Below are 24731 nucleotides of genomic sequence, written 5' to 3'. Positions count from 1 at the left end.
CACTTGGCGTCATTGCTGAGTTTCAACCAATTTCTAAGAGATTTTTTTTTTCAATGACCATCCTAAGTGTTATATTACTGTCATGAAACCAAAGGTCTGAGAATTTTTTTCTGACATTTTTGTGTGGAAGTTTTGCAGAAATGAGCCAACCTCGTGGCTCGTTACGGAGAGTCTGCCCTTTTGTACTAACTAGTATGTATCATCCTCAGTGCCTCAGACTGTCCACAGACATACAGAGAAGCGGTGAACTTACGTATTATCTAATTAAGTAAGTGATTAAGAGTAAGACCAACTGAAATTTGGCTTTCCTCTGATTACCCCACTTGAATCACAATTCTTTCAAACAGAGGTCATTCCTTTTTTCCTCCCTACTCCTTGGAAGCAATGTCCATATTTTTTATTACATTCTACTACCTCCTCTTCTTTTTTCCTTTTTCATCCTGAGAGTGACGTAATCAAGCTGGTATTTTTGGAAGACATTTTAGCCACCGCAGTATCTAAGAGGAGGATGGATGGATGGGAGGAGAGACTGGGGAAGGGAATTAGACTGGGAACAGATGCCCAGTGCAGACAGGCTGAGGGCCTGGCTGAGAGTGGACTGGAGGGCCGTGTCAGTAGGACCAGGTGTGGGAGGAGCCAGGACGGCTCTGCTCTGGCACTGGTGTGGCGTATGGAGATGGAGGGGGGCAGGCGGGGAGGAGGGAGTTGCTGGGGTTGAGATGCCTTTGGGACATCTGGGGACAGTGCTCAGAGACAGCTGTCTTGGAGGGTCTGGTGACTGTGAAGGGTCTGGGTTTTAATTCCCTAAAACAGACCTGAGCTTCCCCACAAGCTTCTAAGCACAGGGTAACCAGGGCGGAGGCTGTAAGGGAAAGCCAAACAATATATAAACATCACTATTTTTCTTTCCAGTTTAAATTATTCAGCCTTTTTGGGTCAATGCTCAGTCTTTTAAATTTTTTAAATTAAATTAAATTAATTTTATTTTTCTCTTCCATATGAAGTCCATAGCATCTGATTATATGATACCTGCCCCCATGCCCCCCACGTCTCTGCTTCTGTTGGTCACTTATCATCTCATATTTTTGAGGAGCAAAGAGAAGGCTCATGAGCACAGAGAAAGGGGAGAGTCCCTGCGGGGTGAGTCTGGCACATTACAGGGACCCGATCTTGAGGACCCGGTGAGCTGTGCTGAGAACTTCGGTCCTTATTCCAGGAGAAATCGGAGGCCTTTTAAGCTTCTTAAAAGGGTGAAACAATGCCTGATGTGGTTGGTTTGTTTTGTTTGTTGTAAGACCAAGACAGTGAAAGAATGTAACTGAGTGAGGCAGAAACAGGGAAGAGCGTTGGACACCAAGGACATGGTTAGGCAAGAGAATGATAGTGGCCTCAGCAGCTGTGGTGACAGTGAAGGCAGAAGAAGAGTTAGGAGAAAAAGTGGCAGACCTTGGGAATGGTTTCGATGGGGTTCAAGTAAGAGAAGGAAGAATCTAGCCTGATTCCAGGCTTTCTGCAAGGAGCCAAAGGGCATGGCGGTAGTTGCCGGAGAGAGATAAAAAGAGGAGCAGGCCTGATGGGAGTGAAGGCCACCTTAGAGGTCCTCATCCACGACCCCATACACCTGCCAGGGGAGCTCTGCCTGCTGCCGCCCTTCCCGGACTGTTAACTGTTGCCACGGGAGCTCACTCAGCACCTGGCTCCACTACGGACACATCGTATCCAGCCTCAGCTAGGTCTCCTGGCTCTTTGGAAATATTTTTATCAATTTCAAATTAAACCTTTTTTCTGTTCATCATATTAGGTTTTAACAGCATCTTTACTCTTTCTGTATGTCTAGTTCTATCTTTCCTCCTTAGGCTTAGCAGACGACCTTGCCTCCTAAATTACTTTTAAAAAATGTAGAGGTCCAGTGATGTGATTTTCCTCATATTTTCTTACCTCCATTTCAGAATTTCTGAACCTTCAGTCCTCCTCTTTTCTGTCTTCTGTCAGTGGGAGAAGTGTCCCTGTCCCCTTCCCAAGCTTTCTTCTCCACCTATGTTCTCAAACCCACCCCCATTCACTTTTTCTGGAACATTGTCTCACAGACCATCCCCAGTCTCCTATCTCATGTTGAAGGAAATAGTATTTTTTTTTTCTGAGTCCAGGATTTATACAGTCAACGTAGAAAATTTGGAAGACACAGAAAAGAACCAAGATGAACACCTACAATCTCATATAAGGGAGAAAACCAGTTTTGATTTCTAATTTTTAAAAGAAATTTCTCTTGCTACTGTTTTCCTCCCCTCAGGCTTAAAACATGTTCAAGGCTTCTCTGTTACAAAGAAAATTCCCCTCAGTCTTGCTTCCCTTTCAAACTACTGTGAAATCACTTTCATAGCTGCCTACTCTTCCAGTGCTACCTGGAGAGCGTTGAGATGCCTCCAGTGGGAAAAAAATTGCTTCAGACTTTGGAGGCTGTACTGAGATGATGAGCAAGACACAGAACACATCTAATCATCTAGACCTGTAACCTCCTGCACATGCCACTGCTGCCTCACTACCCAGCTGGTCCCTCTTGTGCCTTGGATTTTGCCACACTTCTGATTGTGTATTGCCCTGACCAGCCTGCCATGTCCCCAACTCTCTTTCTGCCCAAACCTGTCCATTCTCATGGCTTCATTTATCATTTCTATATGGATGATTTCATGTTGATATTACTAACCAAGACTTTTCACTGAAAGCCAGAATAATATCTCCAGCTGCCTTCTAGTCACTTCCATATGGCTGTCACACCAGGAAACTCAATATATCCAAAACTAACTTTATTATGTTACCTGCCAAACACTTATTTCTTTTATTTCAGTTAGTGGTATTATCTTTTTGTCTTATTATCTTTTATTCAGCCAAGGGAGACAATTGGGAGTCATCACTGACTCTTTGCTTCCCTAAATTCAACATAAACTTCTATTGATTTAATATCATTGATTACTTACTTATGTCAGGCACGTTGCTAAGTACATTAGCTGCACTTTCCCAATCAATCTTTCAGTACACTTTGTGTTATTCTTGTTTTACATGTGAGAAAACAGAAACTTTGAGGTTCACAAATAGGTGGTGAAGTCAGAATTGAACTCAAGCCTATTTATTTCCAAAGCTGGTGTCTTGATGTCTTTTCAATTCATCCTCTCCTCTCTCTCCCCACTGTTGCCGTAGCTCACATCCTCACAGTAGAAGCCCTGTGAGCCAGTCCCCAGTTAGCCAAATCACCTCATTAACTATACTGTCCGATCCTCTTTCAGACTTACAGCTGGAGACTAGCAGGAGATTGTCTGGTGCATTGAACTTTCCTGGTCCTACAAATTTAGTTGTGTGTTTACCAAGAAACAGTTGTCTTTTGTTCACAAGGCAGTCAGTGCAGTTGCACCTTTTATTATGTTACAGTATTTTATCATGTAAACCAATGAAACATGAGCGTAAAAGAGAGCTGTTCCTATGAAAACTAAGTTGAATACTTTGGAAAGACTTGGTGAGAGTGAGTGGCTGAAAATATTATTATAATCCAAGTAAGTATGGGAAAGGTGAACCAAACGTGACTGGGAAAATCTTATAAACAATGACTTTCAGATTCTGCACTCTGATTGCCTTTTGCTTTGACTTAAAGAAACAGAAACATGAGTGTAGCTCATACAAGAAAAAAAAATGATAAAATAATACAACTCCAATTAGCAGACCTGTACTCAGGGAAGGACCTTGGCGCTCTACCATACAATTGCTGGATGAATGTACCTGTATATGTCTTAGGTTAAAATGTAATATCTACAGTAAGTGTATATATCTTTTTTCAATTCCCTGCTTATTAAAGCAGATGACTGATCACATTCAGTCCCCGATTGCACCGAGTGAGAGACCATCCACCTTATCTCCCATTATCTTTCAAACAGTAACAGTACCGTTTATCTGACTCCCTGGGCTCCAGTCATCTTTTCTCCATTCAGTTAGCAAATATTTTTTTAGGAGCCTACTAACCACCGGCATTACCTTCCTAAATCTCAGATCTAAGCCTCTCACTCTCTACTCTCAATAACTCAATGTGTTTCCGTTGTCTACAGAATGAAGCTAAAAGTATTTAGCAGACTATTAGGGGCCTGCAGGGATCTGATTTCCACCCACCTTTTAGCTTCAGCTCCTAACACAGCACTGCATGTCCTCTAAGCTTCGTCACCCACATGTTGGCTCTTGCCCAAACACACACCTTTCAGCATTCATTCAGAGAGAGCCTGGGGTGAACCCTCTGTTTGCATTTTTCATACTTTTACTCGTTATTGAAAATAGTAGTTTATGGTGAGAAATACATTGTTCGTAGAAATGACATATCACAGAAAACGCAAAGTTGTAAAGTCAGGAGTATTGCACGACTCGCAGTCTGGCGTGGAGGTGGGGGGAGTGCTAAGTGCTTGTCTTTAATAAGCAGAAATGTAGGTTTCTCTGTACTCAGGATAATTCAGTAAAGGTTAAATGTCTGCATAGAAATGACTTCTTGACTTCCCTTATCCAGTTGTCCAGTCAGGAGAAGTTCCTAGGTGACAAATACCAGTGGACTGTTGGCATCACTGTCCTTACTCTTCTGTCCCTCTCATTCCCACCCTTTCCCTGGGAGTCTTACTCCCGTGGACAGTCTCGGCTGCCACTACTGCATAGAACTCTTTCAATGTCTGTCTCAGCCAGAGCCCCTCCATCAGTGAACCACTCTTCTCTTTCCAGTTGCTTTTGTGTATCTTCACTTGGCAAAACACCATCCAACATACCAGAGTTTACATGCAACGTTCCCAGCAGAGTCAGTTCCTCTGCTTTCTGTCTGTGGGACCACCACCTCCGAGGTTTTGCTCTTGGGGATCTGTTTTGCTCTTTGCTCTTCCTGAGTCCCCTGTTGCCCATTATTTCTTCCTATAAAAGTTGAATGTTTAAGGGCTTTGAAAACTGTAAGCGTACTTGCCCCTTCATAGTCAAACTTCTTGAAATATTTGTCCATATTCACTGTACTCATATTGTTCCCTCCTGCTCACTTCTCAACACAGTGGAATATGGCTTCTGTCCACCAAGTGTTACTGAAGCTGTTCTCATCAAGGTTACGAATTACTTCCTTGGTGCTAAATTTGATAGATGTGTCTCAGTTGTCAGCCTAATTTCTTGCAGACTTTGAATATTTAGTCCACTCCTTCTACTTGAAATGAATTCTCCCCTCAGCTCCTGTGACGCTTCTCTATCTCGTAGGTTGCTCCATCACACCATTCTTTTTAGGCTCCTTTCTTCTGCACTTTAAACAGGGTGTCTGATCTTCGGAGTCCTGAGTCTTCTTGTCTCCTCCCTCCACCTCCTCCTCTGAGCAATCCCATCAATTTCCACGGCTCCCATTACCACCTCTTTGCCCACGACCACCAGCTCTGTGTCTCCAGCCCCGTTCTTCACCTGAGCTCTCGAGACGTGCTTATCTACCTGCCTCTGGGCGCATCCTCTTGGATATTCCACAGGCACATCAACTTCGACCTGCCTGAGACTGAACTTACCCAAATGCAGAAATACCCTTTCTCCTACTTCTCTTGCCTTAGTGAACGGTACCACTGAGAATCCACTTACTCAAGCCTGAAACAGAGCTATCAGTCTTAACTTCTCCTCTTTCTTCCTTATTCTCCAGTCAACATCAAAGCCATCAACTCTGCTTTTGAAGTATTTCTTAAATTCAACCACGTCTCCATCCTTTCTGCACTGTTATGGTTCAGCCCACGGTGATATCTCCCATCAACTCCTGCAACGGTCTTCCAAACGGGCTTGCTGTCTCCATGCTGGCCCCTCTCCAATCTGTTTTCTGGGCTGCAGCAAAATTCCTCTTTCTAAACATACAGATTTAATCACAGCACTTCCCGCTTTTCCTGCCAGTGTTCTCTCTCTCTCCCTCACGTGATTTGGGGGGCCCTTTAGTGACCAACCCCGCTCACCCCTCAGGCTCCATCTTGTTGTGGCTTTCTCACTCACTCTGTGCTGCTCCTCTAAGTCCCCAGACTGTGACAGTTCTCCACCTGTGGACGCTGTCCATCCCCATGAATCTGCTCCTCTCTGATTAGGCTCTCCTCTCTGCTTGTGACCCCTGCACCCTCCCCCTGCAGTTTATTCATCCAGCATGCTTTCTGAACACTAGCAGTACCCCCAGGCATTGTTCCTCAGGCACAGACCACAGCAGGGAGCCCAGTGGGCACATCACTGAACTCACGAGGCTCAGCGTCTACTGGATGGACAAACAAGCCAACTTAGGCCATTGGAGACTTTTGTGACAAGAGGGGACACTGGGAGCTCCAAGAGTCCAATAAGGGTGTCTCATGCAGGCTGGGGGCAGGAGGCTTCCTAAGGGCAGTGTTTAGCGTCAGACCTGAGACAAGGTAGAGAGGTAAGGAGCCAGGGAGTTTACGAAAGACCTTAAAATGCAAGTGTTTCCTGTCTCTTCTGTTTTCTCTTTTCTTCTCACTCTGCTTAACTCTTGTCCTTCTCCACGTCCCACTACCCCTATTCTTTAAATAAACCCTTTGGTTTGGATGGAAGTTAACTGCTTTTTTTTCCTTAGCTGGTGGCATCCAATTTCATATAAGCTCTCCCAGCCCTTGAGCAAACCCACCAGCTCCCTTTCTTCCAGTCTCTCCTCAAGGCAAAAATGAGGTAACCTCATTCCGGGTAGCAGCCCCACCATCTGTCTCTTGGACAAAGCTAACTTATAGCTAACTAGGGTCGTACCCAGACATCCTTTTTTATCCTTCTGCCGTACACATTTTCCAGTTGTCCATTTGTCTGATCACATTTTCCAACTGTCCACGGTGTCAAATTGTCTGTAAGAAATAGACAACCCATGACCTCCCGTCACTGTCCAAAATAATACAGCACAAGTCAGGTGTAAGAAGGCTTATGTCATAGCTTTGGGATTCCTGTCAGACCTCAGGCTCAGCAGGATAGCATGTTGGTCAGGTTTCTGGGCTTTCTTGAGCCATAGGTCTACCTCACATGCAGTCAAAACTGATGATCAGCTAACTTCAGCCCACAAATAATCTGAACTTTCTACTTTTAAAGGGTCAGATCATGTTAAAAAGAATTAGTCCCCCTTTGGGTTTGTCATTTTGCATAGTCCTCCCTTAAGAAGTGGTCCCCATTTTAAAAGGTTCTATTAAGATGAGAAATATCCTAGGACAAGTTTGCAGCCTCCCCACCTCCCATCCTCCCCAGAGTGAAGAAGGGGTGCCCCGTGACTGGTCAGCGGCTGCAGGTGACTCTGCCTTGCAGTGGGAACGGCACCCTTTTCCTCACTCACTGCAGCCTGAAGGTTTGGGCACAGTGCTGGTGCTTATGCAGTGACGGACGCTAATTACTTCATTTCATTCTTTTGTTGGAACATTTTCCTACCCACTTGCAAATAATCTTCCCTTTCCTTTAACAGCTCCTCTCTGAAGAGACCAACAGGAACACATTTATCAGAGGAGCTGCCGTCTGAGCCCAGGAGGAGCCTATCTAGAGGTCAGTGTCCACCAGCTCCTGGTAATTTGCCTCTCAGTCTCTTCAAAGGGAGCTCTTAACAGAGGCAGATGGAGACTTACATTTAATTCTATGTGGTATTAAAAATGTAATTGTTTCATGCATAAAGGCAGTCATGTTTCTGTAACAGTGGCTTCATTCAGGGCTTTTGAGAGTGAGTCATTATTGCCAATTCTTAGGAGACTATGAGCAATTATTTTGGTGGTCGGAAGCAAAGGAAGAATCATAACACAAAGCTGTCTTTTTCAATTTTTGTTTTCGAAAAATAAAAAAGTACCTGAGTGCTTTAATCACGAGCACCTTTGTGATGACACTGGACATGGGGGCACTCTGTGCATCAGTGACCTGTGAAGTCTGTAGCCTTTTACCCAGCTTTGATGTCCTTTCACAGAGAAATTAACTGGTTGATGAAGACAAAGCGTGGAAAGGGCAGCTAATAAACCAAGATGTAGGTACTCGTACAGACCATCTGGTAACTTGATAGTACAAAGTGGCTGGAAATTCCAAGAAAAGGCTCAGCCATGCTGAGAGGGACTCTGTGCTTACTGTTCTTTAGCATGTCCAGCATACATTTGGAAATTTAACAGGAGAGCCCTCATATAGATGGGATCTGATCAAAGGAATGAGCAGAACCAAAATCGAACTGTGCTCTGGCCAACAAGCCTTATACCTTGGCTTCTTCTAATTCACATGTATGGGCTAGTGGAAGCTCCGTTTCAGAGACTACATAATAGAAAAGTAACAAATCTTCTAAATATCCAATAATAAAGTACTGGTTGAAAAATACACATAAAATCATTAAATGAAATCTTTAAAACAATAGTATATATATTAATATAACTACATGAAAATGCAGGTTGAAAGTAGAATAGAATATATAACCCCATTTTTTGTGAAAGAAATATATGTAAATATACAGAGACACAAACATATATTATATATGTGTAAGTATTTGTGTGTGTATACGCACATACAGTCTGCCTATTTATTTATTCAAGGAAAAAATTGGAAGAATACACACCAAAATGTTGACCATTAAAAGTCAGAAATTTCCTAACTTCTCCCTGCTCACACATTATCTTCATCTGATGAGTTTTGGAGTCACTTGACTTTTTTCTTCTGCTGAAGAAAGTACTGAATTCATTGTGTGTGTGTGTGTGTGTGAGAGAGAGAGAGGGTTATTTTATGTAAGAAAAAAGTTGAAACTCTAAATAATAGAGTTTACTTAAAAAATAACAACTAACAATAGTTACTTTTAAAAGAGATATCTCTGAACTAGAAACCTGAAATAGTATTTAAAACCACCTGCGCATGTTAAAAAGAAAGTCCAAACAGTGTGAGAACAAAGTATTATTGACCGTTGGATTTGCCAGTTTTCCAACTATAATAACTATTGCTATATGACAATATTTTCATAAGCCAAAAATAGCTGTTAAAGTGAGTCATCGATTTAGAAGGGTAATTATACAGTAATCCCACCTCTGATATTGACTGCGTTTAACAGTCTCCAGAAGAAGAAGAGTAACACTGTATTCCCTTTACTCTAAGCCATTTGTTACTACAACGTTCAGAGAGTGTGCAGAGGAATTACGCATTTGGGGCTCTGCATTCATTTTATTGGGAAAACGAGGGAAGGGAGGTGTGTAGGTGTGGCTTCCAATCCCTGACTTCTCCCTTTGGAAGAATTACATTCCGGTTAATCCCTGAGGTAAGAGGCTGAGGCTATATTTATCAGCACACGTTAGAGTATCCGTCAGGCATCGTACTGGTACATTTAACATTCATACCCACCGTGTAAGATGGGGATTTACCACTTAAGAGACAGAAGCTCAGAGAAATTTCCTAACTCCTCCCTGGTCACACAGCCAGTAAAGTCGTGGTACCAAAATTCATATTCAAGTCCTCCTGATCCCAGAGACTCTGCCCTTTCCAGTTAGGCCACAGTTACAACGTTTCAGGGTGGTAGGTTGTAATATTTTTCAATACTATTCAATCTCCCCTTTTTTATAAGAAGATGATACATCCTGCCCCATCGCCTTTGGACCTGCTTTGGCCATCGGAGTGTGAGCAGTTGTGATGGACACACTACATCCTTTAGGAGGCATCATGGGTTTTGTCAGTTCATTTATCTTTTCCCTCTGTCATATGAATGTCCCAAATAGGGAAGCACCTTCAATATGGATCCCGGAACATGAAGACATGTGGAGCAGAGCTGAGCAGGATTTTGGTAGCTGCCAACACAAAGCTGCCAAAATGTAAACAAGTGTGCGTTCATTTTCTATTACTGCAAACAGATGACCACAAACTTAACATCTTAAAACCACAATGTATTATCTCACAGATTCTGCCGGTCAGGTGTCTGGGCACAGAGCTATGGAGTACTGTGCTCTAGGTCTCACTGGCTGAAATCAAGGTGTCAGCTGCTGTTCTCATTTGCAGTTTGGAGTTCTCTTCTGAGCTCACTGGCAGAATTGGCATTGGCAGAATTTATTTCTTTTTGGTTGTGGGACTGAAGTTCCATTTTCTTGCTGACTGTCGGCCAGGGACTGCTCTCAGTTCCCAGAGGCTGTTCTCGGGACTTTTCAGTGTGGCATCTCTTATCCTCAGACCAACGATAGCACTTTGAATCTTGCAAGTCTCTGACCATCAGCTGGAGAAAAACATTTGGCTTTTAAAGGGCTCATGTAATTAGGTTAGGTCCACCAAGGTCTCCTTATCTTCAAGTCAGCTGATTAATAAAGAGGAGGCCCCTGGGCAGCCAGCAGGGCCCAGGCATGTGCACCACTGGTTTCATAAGAGGGGTCCAGTGTGGTGCTCCCAGGCACCCTGGGCAGTGCGTGAAAGAGCTGGGCAGGAAGGGCCAGTGCCAGGACAGGGGCACACGCCCAGGCTGGACCCAGAGGGCAGGGAGCCCCATGTGATCAGCAAAATCCCTTTGCCATGTGAGGTAACATAATCACAGGAGTAACACCAAGGGGTAGAGACCATGCGGGTCTTCTGAGAGTTCTGCATACCACAAAGAGAAAATTGTGTTGAAAGCCACAGAGATTTTGGAAGACTGATTTTTACTGCAGCAAAACTGACTGATGCAACCAGTTATCTGAAATTGTGTGTCTGTGCATATAAAAAAAGAGCATGAATCATAAGGGGCAGCTCCTGTACAATTAGGAGCTTAAAGGATGGGGAAGGCTAAATGAGTAGACAGAACTCCTGCCCCCAAGGTGGTAAGAACACAAAGAATTCTAAATGCCAAGGCCTCTATGTATTTTGGGATTTTAGTGTAGGCAAATGATAAGAATTTGGGGCATGAAAGAATGAATGTTCACATACAGTTGAGGGAAGCAGGGAAGGTTTCTTAGATTAAAGCACATTTGTTTGGTACCTGGAACTCTGGTTGGGCTGTCAGTCGTCATAAGTGGGAGAGGGCTTTCTTTGAAGAGACAGCAGCATGAGATGGCTTCAGGAATGTTGCTTCCATTGTGCATCCCAGTATCTCTGGTGATTAATGAAGCTACTAATAGTGTTCATTGTTTACTAAGTGCTTAACACACACCAGAAGTGTGTTAAGTGCTGTTTGTACATTATTTAACTAATTCTCATAACAGCGTCCCCATTTTACAGATGAGAAAACCAAGGCTTAAAGAGATTAGGTAACATATCCAAAGTGGCCCGGTCAGTCAGTGGCAGAGCTGAATCTTATACCTTTATCTAACTGATGAGAAAGTCTAGAAGATGAACAATTTGAGGCCACATTGCCTTTCTTGTACAACTTGATGTAATAATCCTTTTTTATGCATCTGCCACCAACGTTCCAAAGAAATTCAAACCCTCAAAGAGCCATATGGAGCCAACATAATCCTCACATAATATTTATAAACTGACAAATTTTAAGGAATCTAGTCATTTACAGTGCATCTCTGAGAATTCTTTTTAAAACCCATTTATCTTCTCTTATATTGGGGCATTAAAATTGTGCCTCTCTAATCTGAGGTACAAAACAAGTTCCAAAATCTCTTTGATGTAGTTTTTCTCTTGAAATGTTTTCTAAAAATAAAATATGGTCCTACAGTAATTATCTTCGTCACCATTCAAACTAAGATCTCTATTTAAATTTAAAACCGTATCTGATGAATTAAAAAGAATTGGTCTTTGATATTTTTATTGTGATAAAAATGTCACAGTGCCTTCCAAATCTACAGTGACATTAAAGTCGGAGATATGAAACCGCCATACATTATAGGATACGGGTGAGATTTACCAAAAACAATGAGCTTTCATTTTCGAGATGCTCAAGCAACGAGTTTCCTGGGCTCAAGTTATAAACTAGTATGAGCTGAAAAGGAAATGTCAGGTTTTTTTCCTTAAGTCATAAAACCTTTTCCCCCAGCTGTTATGAAATATTTCTGTGCCCTGTGTGGGAACAGTAATAAATTTTCATATTAGCAAAATATGACTCTGCACCAAGATGTTGTTACGTGCCTTATAGTCCTCAACCCCGGGATGAATTGAAGAGGCAGTCACCACAATGCAGTGCATTAGCAGAAGAGCACCAAGGTAAGGTCAGCTTGAGGACAGACTGCTAGCAAAATCTGCTAAAAAAGGAAAGTGGGGGAAGCCTTCCAGGGGTAGGTTATTTTCTACCAACAGGCAGAAGGATGGCAGGTGTGCTTCAGTTGTGATACCACCAGAGTGTCTTTCTCAGGCCTCTGGGTGGATGCCTTGCATTGGTGCCGAGAAGCAGCTCTGGAGAACTACAGGAGATGTTAGCTTTAGTAGAGACCCCAGTACTAAAGATTTTGAGGGGAAAAAAGTCACACCTGAAAGACATGAAGTTTGGAATTGTCCGGGCTTTCCTTCTGTTCAGAGCTAAGAGTAGTCAGAAACAAAAGGCAATGAGAAATGGAGCCCTTGCAGTTTTATCAAGTTGCTGTTGTATGTATGCATCAGCATATGAGCTTCTGAGCAATTAACAAACATGTTTCAAATCGTGTATTCTTACAAGAAATGCAGAGGGCCGAAAACATCTCCCAGAATGACCACAGTAGCCTCCTGTTAAGCTTGACAGGAATCGGACCATAAAATGGGTAAAAGTTTAATTTGTTTAAACTGTTCTTCACTCCCTAGAAAATACTGCCAGCATCATGAACATGAGTTGTCAGGTAAAAATAGCTCATCTCGCTGAACAAGACTTAGGGGGACCAACCATCCTGGTTTGTCTGGGACCGAGGAGTTAAGTCAGGATGTGTGACTTTTCGCTGCCTCTGGAATCCCCACTAGCCTGGGGTAGTTACCAGGCAAATATGAATGGTAGGTCAAATAGCAATAAGATCAAACATTTTACTTTCTGTTTAATATGCTAGATTCATACGAAATTTAAAAGTGCCGAAAACCAAAAATCCTGGCTCTTTTATTTTTTTATTGTTTTTGTGTGTGTGTGTGTGTGTGTGTGTGTGTGGCTTTTAAATTTTTTTATTGAAGTGTAGTTGATTTACAATGTTAGTTTCAGGTGTACAGCAAAGTGATTCAGTTATACATATACATACATGTATATTTTTTCTTTTCAGATTCTTTTCCATTATATGTTATTACAAGAAATTGAATATAGTTCTCTGTGCTATAGATTGGTCCCTGTTGTTTATCTATTTTATACATGCTAATGTGTGTCTATTAATCCCCAACCCCTAATTTATCCCTCCCCGCCCTTTCCCCTTTGGTAGCCATAGTTTGTTTTCCATGTCCATGAGTCTGTTTTTGGTTTGTAGATAGAGTTTATATGTATATATATTTAGATTCCACATGTAAGTGATATCATATGATATTTGTCTTTCTTTGTCTGACTTGCTTCACTCAATATGATAATCTCTAGGTCCATCTATGTTGCTGCAAATGGCATTATTTCATTCTTTTTATGGCTGAGTAATATTCCAGTATATATATACACCAGTCTTCTTTATCCAGTCTTCTGTTGATGGACACTTAGGTTGCTTCCATGTCTTGGCTGTTATAAATTGTGCTGCTGTGAACTTTGGGGTGTATGTGTCTTTTCAAATTGTAGTTTTCTCCAGATACATGCCCAGGAGTGGGACTGCTGGATCATATGCTAATCTATTTCCAGTTTTGTAAGGAATCTCCATACTGTCTTCCATAGTGGCTGCACCAAATTACATTTCCACCAACAGTGTAGGAGCATTCCTTTATCTCCACACCCACTTCAGCATTTATTATTTGTGCACTTTTAAATGATGGCCATTGTGGCTGGTGTGAGGTAATACCTCATTATATTTTGATTTGCATTTCTCTAATGATTAGCGATACTGAGCATCTTTTCATGTACCTATTAGCCATCTGGATGTCTTCTTTGGAAAAATATCTGTTTAGGTCTTCTGCCCATTTTTGATTGGGTTACTTGCTTTTTTGATATTAAGCTATATGCAGCTCTTTTATTTTTAACCCACTGACTTCTATTCCATTTTTTAAATTACAAATTTTTTGAGAAACTTAAAATGATTGTTTTTTTAGAAGTAAAATAATGCAGTAAAATATTACCTTCTTTCATAAATTGAAGGTATTTTTTCATAGCTCATAAGGAGTGACTCAGTCATTTCATTACTTTAAAGGATGTCAAAGCTTTTGTTTTAAAAATAGAACAAATAAATAAACCAATTGAAAAAGCACGAAATGAAATGACTCCTGAAAACTAATACCGTGAAAGAGAAGATGTGGTGATGTGAGCGAGAACTGTTGCATTAGCGATGCTAGTGATTCTAACTGGGGCTCTGCCCTGGGACGTGTTGAAAAGAAAGCCTCAAAGAAGCTGTGAGGCAGCGTTGTGTTGGGGGATACAGCAGATAGCTGCATATGTGGATTACCGAAAGGAAATGATGGGAGGGGCTGAGCTCTGTCCATTTCCTTGTACCTGGGCCTCCTTGATAGAGGACAAGCTGCAATTGAAGCGGGAAGAATAGGCGGATAGAACCCAGAAATATGCACCAAGACCTGAAGATCATCCTCTCTTTGTTCTTAAGAGCAGGGCCTCAGGCAATTCTGTTTATTGCATTAGAATTTAATAATAACTGAGTGGTTTTAAAAATACATTTTAGAAGGAACATTACATATGTTTGTGATTCATTCTAATTTAAAATATGAGGTGTTCTGTTTTCATTCCTTGTTTTTATATTGTGCTAACTGTACACAAATAGAAAATGTTTAACTGTCATCAAGTGAATGGAGCCAGAGACAATTGTGGTTTTGATTTTTTTTTTAAAGAGCATAGTTTATATACACCAAGAAAAAATGAGTAAATTAAATTTATTAAATGTTGTTAGGGTAAGTTATGTCCAGGTTGGAAAATAATACATTTTAATTTTGTTTTTTATTATTTTCCATTTCTCTAAAATGAACGTGCATTATTTTTAGAGTAGAACTAATATTTCAATAAGCATTGTTTTTTAAGAAAAATGAAACACTAATTACTTTCATATCTATTAGAGAAAGTGATAAATTAATAAGCATATTTTGACTATTGTATGCAAATAAAGAGGAAGGCGTGACCAATGCTCTCAAAAAGTGTAAAAGATATCAGGAAAGGCAGACTGAACCTGAAAAAAAGGAAAATCAAATATTAGACTGTGATTATAAAAGCCAGTGTTACTCAAGTTCACTCATTAAAAAAATAATTTTAATATTCTTTTGTGCTATATGCTGCTTCATACACATACTGAAAAAAATTACTAGTTAAAGAATCTGCCTGCATCTTCGAGTACAAAATATGTTCCAGAATGTGCCCCCCGTGAAAGCTTTATATATAATTTCCCCAAACAGCATTTAGCCTAAAATAATCCAATTTGCCCCAAACATTGTTGAATGCTTACCTTGTATTCATTTACTTCCATCTCTCCTTTTGTCATTCATCTCACTAATAGGCATCTATGTTGAATCTCCCTATTTTATGGAGTCACTGGAAAGTAAGACCAAATAGAAAAAGAGAAAAGGACTACATTTTTGGATTTAAAACCATTTTTGAGAGCTTTAAAATCAATTTTGGATTCTAGTTAGATCTAATTCGATTACAATTCTAATCATTTGAGTCAGTCATTTGCATTTTGAGCTGAAGATAGATCACCCATAATGTGGTATTTCTCTTTACCCATCTGTAAAATGGAAATAAAGTTGATTATGTAGAATCAAGGTGATGCTGTGACTTCCACTTGATGAGAAGAATTACCTCCTTTAAAACAAGTCTTTGTGGAAAAATTAAACATCAAAGCAATTATAATGATTGACCACTATGTTTTTAAAGGAAGTCTTTTTTTTATGAACACAGTAAATACAAACAAAAAAAAAGGAGGATGGGAAGGGATAGACGGAATTTCAAAATTGTAGAATAGATAAACAAGACTATACTGTATAGCACAGGGAAATATATCCAAGATCTTATGGTAGCTCACAGAAAAAAAAATGTGACAATGGATATATATATGTTCATGTGTAACTGAAAAATTGTGCTCTACACTGGAATTTGATACAACATTGTAAAATGATTATAAATCAATAAAAAATGTTAAAAAAAAGAAAAAAAAAGAGAGACCGTTCCCTCAATCTATCAGCTGAAAATGATTTTTCACCTTCCCCAAGAAACCAAGCTTGTTATTGTTACTATGGCAACAGGTTGTTAGTATGAAGACTAGAGTGTCTCTGACCTGCCTGATTATTGAACAGAAGGAAATAGAACATTCTATTTATTAGTATTATTTTTATTTTAAAATTAAAAAATCAAGGGACCTAATGAAACTTACAAGCTTCTGCACAGCAAAGGAAACCAGAAATAAAACAAGAAGAAAACCTACGGAATGGGAGAAAATTTTTGCAAGTGAAACTGACAAAGGCTTGATCTCCAGAATATATGAGCAGCTCATACGACTCAATAAGAAAAAAATAAACAACCCAATCCAAAAATGGGCAGAAGACCTAAACAAGCAATTCTCCAAGGAAGACATACAAATGATCAAAAAGCACATGAAAAAATGCTCAATATCACTAATTATCAGAGAAATGCAAATCAAAACTACAATGAGGTATCACCTCACACCAGTCAGAATGGCCGTCATTCAAAAATCCACAAATGACAAATGCTGGAGAGGCTGTGCAGAAAGGGGAATCCTCCTACACTGCTGGTGGGAATGCAGTTTGGTGCAGCCACTATGGAAAACAGTGTGGAGATTCCTCAAAAGACTAGGAATAGACTTACCATATGACCCAGGAATCCCACTCCTGGGCTTGTATCCAGAAGGAAATCTACTTCAGGATGACACCTGCACCCCAATGTTCATAGCAGCACTATTTACAATAGCCAAAACATGGAAACAGCCTAAATGTCCATCAACAGGTGACTGGATAAAGAAGATGTGGTATATTTATACAATGGAATACTACTCAGCCATAAAAACCGACAACATAATGCCATTTGCAGCAACATGGATGCTCCTGGAGAATGTCATTCTAAGTGAAGTAAGCCAGAAAGAGAAAGAAAAATACCATATGAGATCGCTCATATGTGGAATCTAAAAAACAAAAACAAACAAACAAACAAAAACAAAGCGTAAATAAAGGACAGAAATAGACTCACAGACAGAGAATACAGACTTGTGGTTACCAGGGGGGTGGAGGGTGGGAAGGGATAGACTGGGATTTCAAAATAGACTACACTATATAGCACAGGGAAATATACACAAAATGTTATGATAACTCACAGAGAAAAAAATGTGACAGTGAGTGTGTATATGTCCATGAATAACTGAAAAATTGTGCTGAACACTGGAATTTGACACAACATTGTAAAATGATTATAAATCAATAAAAAATGTTAAAAAAAATTAAAAAATTAAAAAATCAAGTCATTATACTGTCAAATGTTTGGGAATACAGGTGCAGTAGTCAGAACCACATTGCAAAAGGAAGCTGGGCAGGGGGCATTAAGAAAGTGCTCGTGGCTGGGCAGGGATCTCTTGGTTGGCCTGACTGGCCTCCCTTCACTTGGCCTCGTTGCCCTCTGTCTGGTTGGTGAAAATGCGGGGAAGAAAATCCATTCCCTCACCAATCAGCAAGTGCTTACTGAATGCAGACCGTATGCCAGGTACTGTTCCAGTACTAACACTATGTTTGAACAAATGGACAAAAATTACCACTATCCTGGACTCGCCTCATGGTGGAGGAGACAGGCCAAAACCAAACAGGTAAATCCATACATAACACTGGACAACAGTAGCTGCTATGAAGACATAAAGCTTATTACTATGGTAATGGGAAAAGTTTTGAAAGAAGAGGGAAATACTGAAAAACTGAAATCTTCAAGAAAAAGTCATAATATTTTAATTTACCTCTAACCAGGCCTGATCGATGGAGATTAAATATGAATAAACTAGTACATTAGTCTTTTTTTTTTTTTTAACAAACATAGACTGAATGGGAGCCTCTGTTGGTCAGGTACTGGGGTCATTGCTGTGCAAAGCGAGAGACCGACTCAGTTCTAGAGCTTAAAATATTCTCGGTCCTCAACACGGCTAATGGAATCCCCAAATTTAAGACCTCCAAGTCTTTTAAGACTGTATTTTGTACCTCCCTTGAGTAAATTCTTTAAAGTTTTCCAAGTATGCTCTATTGCTCTAAAAAATGCCTTTGGGATATTTTCATATAGTTTCTTACAGAAAAGAAGAAGGCTTAAAAATTTCACTATCTGACTTACAATTTTGCATAGCAAGTACTTTTGTGAAACTCCTGACTTTGGGAAGGTGGATTTGGAAAGAATTGGAACAGTTTTGTGAACGGCAGAGCTGCTCCTAGTAACTAAGCAGAGCTGAAAGGTTTGGAGTGTGCATTCTGCTAAGGAGCCCATGAAAAAGAGGTTCCACCGTGAAGAGAATTGGGAGGATGCAAGAGATTTGAGAAGATGCAACCAAACCCTCCCTTCCCTGTGAAGGGTGTGCTGGCAGCAGATGACAGAGCTGCAGGAACGCTGGCCCACCCAGTGTGGCAATTTCTGTGTTCTTACCGGATTGAATGTATTCTTTATTGTCTCATAAAGAGCCTCGCACAGACTTGGCAACTTCGCTGGACAACATGTAGGCACTATATTTTTATGTTGCCATAAAACAAATGCAGAGATTGTGGTAAGCACACTTGCTGTTTTTTTGATCATCTGCATTCAGCATGGATTATAATTGAACGGTTTGCTTTCTTTACCTGGACTGCAGATCATATTCTGCAAATGACTCCAAGGTGCTTTGTCAGTACAGTATGCAGCAACATAGAAATGTTTGCTTTACAGCAATAGCCAGGGTTGAGCAAAATAGGGCGTTCACACAGAGCTCTTGGGAAATCCTGATTCTAGAATCTTGTGCAGATACGTTTCTAAGGGTTTACAAGCTGTTCTCTCCCTCCTCTAAAGCTTTTGTTGTTGTTTGGGTTTTTTTGTTTGTTTTGTTTCGTTTCAAGTGCTGGTTAATCTTCAGACTCTCAGGGTCTTGTCCTATTGCCCTTGGGTTAATCTTGCTAACCCGGATTGGAACACGACTGCACTGTGTCCAGGGCCTTTGAGAAGCTCCTCAAGCTGAACAGTTGACACAGTGAGACCTACAGCAGTTTGATGAAGCCTTAGCAAAAAACCATTCACAGAGGAGCTTACCTGGCCCTGTGCCCAGATCTCTCTTTCCCACCCCAATTTTCCACGTACCCCCATTAACTCTCTTCACACTGAGGCATTTTCAGTCCTTTCCAAGTCAGAGAATATTGGCATTAAGAGCCGTTATTAGCCTGGGTTCTGGGTGGTGGAACACCTTGTTTCAGCCCATTTCTTCTAACAGTACAGCCTGTACCCAGGAAGGTGGCAACAGCCCTTCGGAAGATCCTGTCTGTTAATTAGTGGCAGAGCTCACGTGTGCACAGGGGATATTATGACATGTTCCCTCTGAAGGGTTATTTGTGTTCACATTCTAAATCCTGAAAAATTGAAGTCAAAATGTTAATAAGCTAATGAGCCTGACTATAATTTTTTTTCAGATTTGGAAACTGATTTTACTACTTTGTAGAATTAACATAGTCTCCCTTTCCTTCCCACCTTAATTCATTCATTTTTGAACGTGCAGACCAGGGAGATTGTACACGCTGTAATTTACTCCATCTCAGCACTTCCCGGTGCTTGGTTCAGGTTTGCAGCATCGGTCTGCCTCTCTCAGATTCTCCTTGTTTTCCTTAATTTCCAGCCTTGCCTGGATCTGGCTCATCCTTGCCTAGATGTGGGCTCGTCTGCCTTTCCTTTTTTATTTATTTGCCTTCCACAATCCAGACGCAGGCCCAGCGACTTCCTTTAGCTGCCATTGAGCCCTCAGGAGAGCAAGGGTTGCACTTTGACACTAGAAGCACTTGTCTGCCTTCAGCACTTTACCAGTTTGTATTATTTAGGTCGGGTCATCGTGACATACTGCGTCATTTCTTAAGCTGCTTTCTTACATCCTTGCCTGAGATTCTTTTTGATTAGTTGTAAGTGTCAGAGTCACTTTGGCCTCACATTGGAGTAAAATCTGCTCTCACAGGCTGTGTGTATCTGTGTCTGTGTGTGTGTTTGTAGTGTGTGGTGTGTGGTGAAGGCTAGTGGTGGGGTGAAGCAGTGAAGAAGAAGAGTTGTGCCTGTGGTATTGCCAGCTTCTCCCAGTCCCAGGAAGGATTTGAAATACACCCTCAGCACCCTTGTCCTTCCACTCCTGAGAAACTCTGGACTTAAACTGGGCAATCACCCATTGAGATTTCCCAGAAAATGGGGTGCTTCCCCAGAAATTGCTAACAGACCAGCCCGGGTTTCTCTCCAAATCCGGGCAGTCTTGGGGCTACTTGACAAATAAAAGCAAAGAATTTCTGGAAGTAGGAATTTGCTTTGGTAAAGCCCCAAACCTGTCGGGGCTGATTTTTTTTTGTTTTAATTTTCAGCCTGGTCAAAATGACTAATTTTTCAAATCTCCCCAGGAGCCTGTGTCATGTGTGAAGGAGGGATATAATGAGCAGAGAGGAGTATTTAGATGTTCAAATGTTACTGACTGAAAATGTATGGAAGTGAGCAGATCATGACCTGTCTTTTCATTGAGAGCACACTGAAGGTGAAGGATCTGTACACAGTGGGCACTCAGAAAACATTATTAATTTAAAGACCTTTGATATTTAATGTTTGCTGCTTACCAAAGAAACTTTCGATAGGGATCTATATATACTAAAATGTTTAACAGTAACTTCCAGAACTCTGTAAGCAGCAATCAGGCAGAGAGAGGGACTAAGCAGGGCTCAACAAGCCCCAAGGGAGGGCTGGAATGAAGGACACAGGAAGAGCCTGTTGAGCCTGCCTGGCCTGTGGACTGGCATCTCCAATGGGCCACCCTAATTTGGTCCCATGGCCCCAGGCTTTGAAGGGTCACTGTGAAAGGTGATCTGAGCCCCAGGTGCTATGGTTGCTGACCTGGCCTGACCTCTCTCTCTCCCACGTCTGCCTGGGCCCCCGAGCTGGGAAGCTGTCACACTCCCAGATCCCAGTAACTCAGCAGGTGTCCCAGTCCTGGTCAGGACCTGCCTGCAGGCTGTTGTCCTTGCTGACCCACACCTAACAGGAAGCATGAAACTGGGCAGAAGCTATTTGCCTCTGTGCTCGCTCACGTTCCTCAGCCCCTCCTCTGTACCCAGGGAAGCATGTCCCCTTAAGGTTCGGTCTGGCCTGGGACCAATGTCAGTCAAACCGGGACAGAGAGAAGCTGGGAAGGTTTTGCCCTCTCCGACCACCCCCCCTCCGCGCCAAGCTCGGAAGGTGGGGTGTGTAGTTAGCCTTGCAGACATATAGACCAAGAGACCCAGAAATCTGGGAGGAGTCTCCATCCGGCCTGTGCTGCACCAGTCCCTTCTGTACAGCTGTGTTTATAACTTGAACTTTGGTTGAACACATCAGCGCCCTGACGTCCGTCGTTGCACGTCAGCTCAGCTGGCTACTGGGGCCCCGCCTCGCTGCCTCGCTTTTACTTAGCCCTCATCCATTGCCTCCAGCCTTTCAACAGACTGGTCACTTGGCCCCACAATGAATGAATGGGTCCCACTCCCTGCAGTCATGTTTCTTGCTCTGGTGCTCCCTTGGGTGTCTACCGAGGCTGCACTAGAACTTGATGTGACCGCACTCACTTTTGACTGTCTGTCTGGGCTATTGGCTACCCTCTGGAAGGTCAGAGCCTTATCTGGGTCAGTTTTCACAGCTGTAGTTCTTTTTTTCTCTTCTTGCCTACTGGCATTTGCCACTGAGGTCCCAGCACACGTTTATGTATCTGTGTGCATGATGAGAGCACACGCCCTTCTCTTCTGCCTGTTAGAGCTGTTATCTGACCCACTGTCCAGACCTCGTGCTGCCCCCAGCTGGCTGGAGTACTGGCCAGTCCTCTCCTGCTTGGCTGGCCTCCTCGTCCTGATGCTCCTAGCCGAACCTCTGCTGTCACTATTTAAGTCCTGGCAGGACAGAAGGTCCTTTCAGACCATTTTTGTTCTTGGTGATTCTTTTACTTACCAGTCAGCATCCTGGTTTACTCCATCATCTTCATAGAACCAGGCGAATCTGGTCAAGCTGCATCAAGAATATCCATGCCCAGTAAATATTTGTAGACTTTGATTTGATTTGATTCGCCCGATTGTGACGTGCCTTGTAAGTTGTGCTCTAAGAAACTCAGTGAAGACGAACTGAGCTGAGACAAAAAAATTGGGTAATAGTTAACTGCTTTAAAATGGATTTATGAAAAATACCAACAGAGAGTTCTTTTATATAGGTTTCTCGTGCATTTCTAACTGACAGATGGAAGGACAGAGAAACAGTGTCAAGAACATAACTGATAGAAAATTATGCAGACATAAAGAAAGAGTATATTTAAATCAATAGGACTTGATTTCCAAAGTTTTATTCAGCGACAACTAGTCTGTAACAGCTAGATTAAAGAAAAGCTGCACCAGAGACTAATTTGTGCATCACGGATGAAGTTTCCTATATTCTCCTTAAACCTCCAACTCCATGTCCTCTTGACATTTTTTTTAAATTGAAGTACAGTCAGTGTACAGTGTGTCAATTTCTGGTGGACAGCATAATGTTTCAGTCGTACATATATATACATATATTCATTTTCATATTCTTTTTCACTATAGGTTACTGTAAGATATTGACTATATAGTTCCCTGTGCTGTATAGAAGAAACTTGTTGTTTACCTCTTTTATATATGGTAGTTAATATTTGCAAGTCTTGAATTCCCAATTTATCCCTCCCCACCCTCTTTCCCCCCAGTAACCATAAGTTTGTTTACTGTGTCTGTGAGTCTGTTTCTGTTTTGGAAATAATTTCATTAGTGTCTGCTTTTTTCTTTTTTTAGATCCCACATATGTCCAGCTGAAATAGAAGTAAGCCACTGTCACTCTCATCCTCCATTTCCTTCTTTTTTAATGAAAAAAAGTTTTTTTAATTGAAGTATAGTTGGTTTACAGTATTATATTAGTCTCAGGTGTACAGCATAGTGATTCAGTATTTTTACAGATTATACTCCATTAAAAGTTATTACAAGATAATGGCTGTAATTCCCTGTGCTGTACAGCATATCCTCGTTGCTTATCTATTTGATGCGTAGTAGTTTGTATCTCTTTATCCCCTCCCTCTGGTTTGCCCTTCCCCCTTCCTGCTCCGATTTGGTAACCACCAGTTTGTTTCCACGTCTGTGAGACTGTTTCTGTTTTGCATGGCCTTTCATTTGTATTATTTTTTAGATTCCACACATGTCCTGTCATACAGTATTGTAGTGTCCGTACCCTGACTCCTCAGCCTTTTTCTCTGGGAGGCAGTGCAGTAAAATAGGGGTGAACATCAGTTTAGGGCCTAAAAGGCTGTTTTGTCACTTGTTAGTAGAGAGGCATATAGCTAGATCAGTTATCTAGGTGTAAAGTAAATAGATAAATTATTGACGGTGTCTGTAAAATAAGGACCACCGTCTATCTCAGGGGCCTTGCAATGACCAGATGATAACATTTCTGTGAAGTATCTTGCAGAGTGTCCAGCTCAACACACAGCTGTTTCTTATTCCTTCTTCCTCCCCTCTTCCTGTTTTCTCCCACAGGAAGGGAAGCCCATCTCCGAGGCGGTCCGCTCTTCGTGCTGCCCGTTGCCCCAGCTCTCCCACAGCAGCTTCCCTCACATGTCTGCCCTCCCTTTCATGCTCAGCACCCCCCTCTCCCCGGGAACTTTCTCTTCTGCCTTTGCTGGGCTCTTGAGAATGACTTCTACCTATTTTTACTTGATTTCAAATGATTTTCTTCTTTTCAAAGCCAACCCACTAAAATGAGTGGTGTGTGGTGTGTTTTCATCCCCAGTTTTCTCACTATATGTCTTCTCCTTAATTCTTAATATGGCCTGCACAGACGTTTAAGTCCCTCTAGAAGGAAATTTCCAGAGTTTAGAATGTTGTCCTTCTGGCTTGGTGGGATTACTATAGTAACTTCCTTTTTTTTTTTTTTTTTTTGAAATATAGTCAATTTACTAGTACCTTTGAGGTATTGCCCATGCTCATCAGATGATAGGAATGTTTTTGCATGTATAGAGTTAAATATGTTAGAACTATTGCATTGAAAAGGCTGCCTAAGAGAGAAAAGAAGATACAAAGAATTTAGGTCATAAAATTGAAAATTATGAAATCTTATATTTTAATCAGCACTAAAAAGTTGTATTTTTGAAACAAGATATAATCTCTAAATCGGCCAATGTAATATTCTATAGGAAATGAACTCTAAATTTAGATGATACAAAGAAGGAAGGAAGGAAGGAAGTATGGAAGGAAAGAAAGAAAGAAAGAAAGAAAAGAAGGAAGGAAAGAAGGAAAGAAGAAAAAGATTGAATTGTTAGTTTCCCTTTAAGAAACATCCGTTATTATTTTACCGATTTTGCATAGACTGAAACCCTTCCAGAAGCATCATACGTTATACATTTGGTAAATTACAGCACTTTTACCTAATTGCTCTTTTAGGAGTTAATGACCCCCTTTGCCGCTTTGTCTAAGGAACCTGATGTGATCAGCATGGAAAGGGCGTGCTAAGGCTCACACATTGCTTTGTAAATTTACGTTTAGTTCAAAATTAA

General features: G+C 41.3%; 1 protein-coding gene across 3 annotated transcripts in view; it reads left to right on the top strand.

The window, feature by feature from the left end:
* Window positions 1-24731, top strand: part of LMNTD1 (lamin tail domain containing 1) — a 312243-nt gene that overhangs the window by 215459 nt on the left and 72053 nt on the right. For all 3 annotated transcript variants that reach the window (XM_064479123.1, XM_031443921.2, XM_064479122.1), the window contains one exon: window positions 7457-7533. Coding sequence is in view for 1 of the 3 variants with exons in the window: in XM_064479122.1 (XP_064335192.1) it covers window positions 7457-7533 (77 nt within the window). In the remaining 2 variants the exon portion in view is untranslated. The remainder of the gene's footprint in view (window positions 1-7456; window positions 7534-24731) is intronic.

The sequence above is a fragment of the Camelus dromedarius genome, chromosome 25 (assembly GCF_036321535.1).
Source record: "Camelus dromedarius isolate mCamDro1 chromosome 25, mCamDro1.pat, whole genome shotgun sequence".
NCBI classification, from domain to species: domain Eukaryota; kingdom Metazoa; phylum Chordata; class Mammalia; order Artiodactyla; family Camelidae; genus Camelus; species Camelus dromedarius.
The sequence above is the reverse complement of the archived record's forward strand: the minus strand, read 5'-3'. Positions and strand labels throughout refer to the sequence as shown.